The sequence below is a fragment of the Eimeria mitis genome, genomic scaffold (genome assembly GCF_000499745.2).
Source record: "Eimeria mitis Houghton genomic scaffold, Emh_scaff336, whole genome shotgun sequence".
Taxonomy (NCBI): domain Eukaryota; phylum Apicomplexa; class Conoidasida; order Eucoccidiorida; family Eimeriidae; genus Eimeria; species Eimeria mitis.
This window is the reverse complement of record NW_013571699.1, coordinates 9,464-10,236: the sequence shown is the minus strand read 5'-3', so window position 1 is coordinate 10,236 and position 773 is coordinate 9,464. Positions and strand designations below refer to the sequence as shown.

General features: G+C 58.0%; 1 protein-coding gene across 1 annotated transcript in view; it reads left to right on the top strand.

The window, feature by feature from the left end:
* Positions 1 to 773, top strand: part of EMH_0008420 (uncharacterized protein) — a gene marked incomplete at both ends in the record, with an annotated part of 4,978 nt that overhangs the window by 2,130 nt on the left and 2,075 nt on the right. The window contains 2 exons of the mRNA XM_013498349.1: positions 3 to 162; positions 234 to 773. Coding sequence (XP_013353803.1) covers positions 3 to 162; positions 234 to 773 — 700 coding nt within the window. The remainder of the gene's footprint in view (positions 1 to 2; positions 163 to 233) is intronic.

The window sequence follows — 773 nt, the reverse complement described above, 5'->3', positions numbered from 1 at the left end:
GTAGAGCAGCAGCAGCAGCAGCAGCAGCAGCAGCAAAGCGACCCACCCGCAGCAGACAAACAGCAAGATTCGAAAAATACTGAGGCAGCTCCGGACAGCCCCCGGGTGTATCCGCAGCAGCAGCAGCAGCAGCAGCAGCAGCTGCTGCTGCTGCTGCAGCAGGTGAAGCAGCACCAGAAGCAGCACAAACCGTCCTCTCTAACCACCGCAGCGCGCTCTTGAAACTGATGCAGCAACCAACAGAAGCAGCAGCAGCAACAGCAACAGCAGCAGCAGCAGCAACAGCAGCAACAGCAGCAACAGCAACAGCAACAGCAACAGCAGCAGCAGCAACGGCAGCAGCAGCAACAGCAGCAGCAGCAGGATGCAGACAGACAACAGGTGTGAATTTAAGTGGAGCAGCAGCAACAGCAGTTTCAGCAGCAAATCATAATCTGCGTTCAGATCCTGCTGCAGCAGCAGCAGCAGAAGCAGCAGCAGCAGCAGCAGTGACTTCATCAGCAGCAGTAGTAGCAGCTGCTACATCAGCAGCAGCAGCAGCAGCGCGGGAACTCACTTCTTTGCTGCTGCTGCAAGCGCCCCCAATTCATTCAGCAGCAATGCACAACTCGGACGCAGCTCCCTGCAGCAGCAGCAGCAGCAGCAGCAGCAGCAGCAACACAGCATGCGCTCCTGGCAACAGTAGCAGCAGCAGCAGCAGCAGCAACAGCAGCAGCAGCAACAGCAGCAGCAGCTTCGCCGTCTTTGGCTACAGCAGCAGCTGGAGTCGTAGC